General features: G+C 40.2%; 1 protein-coding gene across 1 annotated transcript; it reads right to left on the bottom strand.

Moving 5' to 3' along the window:
* Positions 1 to 6: 6 nt before the first annotated feature.
* LOC147820255 (G protein-coupled receptor family C group 6 member A-like) lies at positions 7 to 1,348 on the bottom strand (the record flags this gene model as incomplete). The annotated part of the gene is made up of 1 exon (XM_087173627.1): positions 7 to 1,348. A coding segment is annotated over one exon (968 nt), but the record flags the coding sequence as incomplete, so codon positions are not given.
* Between the last annotated feature and the right edge of the window lie 322 nt (positions 1,349 to 1,670).

Genomic DNA, 1,670 nt, shown 5'->3' with positions numbered 1-1,670 from the left:
CTTCCCAAAACACCTACAGCATATTTACCTTGCAAACACACTACAGTTTATTTTTAATCTTTTTTTTTTTTCATTTAGCAGCAGTGGTAGTAACAGCAGTGAAGAAGTAGTGAAAAACCTACAACAAAGACTTCAGGATATATAAAGCATAAATACATGAAGTACATAGAGTGTAGTGATACTCTAATTATTCAAAAGTGTGAACCGAACAAGGACGGTTGCTGCCCAGGTCTAACCCAGCTTCTCCTGGGCACAAACACATGTTAAAGTAGTCAGAGAGAGAGACACTGGCTATGATTTCAACCACGGAAAGAAAATATTTCTCTGCAGATAATAGTTACCCAGCACCTGCGAAGATTTTTTTGCATGTGTGTGTGAGATCAGGATTTGACCACAACCATGTCTCTCTGCTCATAATGCTTCCTGATGTATTCAGTGATGGCGTTCTCATTATTAATCTCTTTCCTGAACAGCATAATGTAACATTTAGGGGCCAAGTGACAGCCCAGGATGCTGTAACTAGAGATGAGTATGGCTGCACTTTCTATAGCTCGTTTGTACTTCCCCACCAAATTGAGATAAATGGGGATGAAGAGGATCCAAATGATTAAAAACAGCAGCATACTGATGGTGATTAAATTCGCATTTTTATACAAATCTGGCAGCTGTTTACCTTTGAACGCAAACATGAAACAAATAAGGGCCAAGAAAGCGTTATAGCCCAACATGGCTATGAAGAACTTAGTGGAGCCTTTATCACACTGCAGCAGAATGGTCAAGCTCAATATCTCTTGGTCTAGAAATGGGGGTTTATAGTACAGCCATGGCACACACAGGGCAAGCTGGATCCCAGACACGATGGTCACCACAGCCAACGGTTGATTGAGCTTCTTCAGCCAGGATCCTTTATTCAATTCAAAGCTGAAGCCCACTAAGATTTGGAGCAGGTTTGCCAGAATGCAGGAGATGCAGAGGGAAAAAGCAATGCCGAAGAAGGGCAGGCCCACCATGCAGGAGACCTTAGTGGGCCTTCCTGTGAAGGTAAATGTAAGGCTGAAGCAGGCGAGCAGGGAAAAAAGCTCCAAGAAGCACAAATAGCCTCCGACTGCCTTCACGATGGGAGTTCTACGATAGACTGTAAACAGGATTGTAAACACAATGGTCACAATAATCCCGAATACTTCTAACAAACTCAAAATGATAATGAAGGGATCTGTCCAGTACAGGAATTCAACAGTTTTGTTCAAACACTCATCCCTCTGCTGAGTGGAATACTTCTCTAGACCACAGCTCTGACACTCCTCACCTACAGGTGGAAACAAAGAAATGGAAAAGAAGAATATTTTTGCTTATTCAGCACAAATTATAGATTTCTTTCAATTCCTGAAATGTAGAATATTTTGTTTCACATAAATGAGGAAATACCCAAACACAGCATCGGGTCACACTCACAATAAGGTTGTGTGTAATGTTATCCAACATTTGCAAATTCATGTAAAACTGTCTTTTACAGGCAACAAATAGAATAAAACCTTAACATCAAAGTCAATATGCCTCTCACACATGAGATGAAAGTTTGAAATGTTTTAGCAGATTTTGTTTATTGTAACCTGTTGCCTCAAGTTTCATTTGCTCTCATCTTAAAACATGGTGTAAATAACACTTTCAGT

Source organism: Seriola lalandi, unplaced genomic scaffold (genome assembly GCF_002814215.2).
Source record: "Seriola lalandi dorsalis isolate HSWRI2012SDOR001 ecotype SW California unplaced genomic scaffold, Sedor1 jcf7180001974828, whole genome shotgun sequence".
In the NCBI taxonomy this organism is placed as follows: Eukaryota; Metazoa; Chordata; class Actinopteri; order Carangiformes; family Carangidae; genus Seriola; species Seriola lalandi.
Note: the sequence above shows the minus strand (reverse complement) of the source record. Positions and strands in the feature narration are given on the sequence as shown.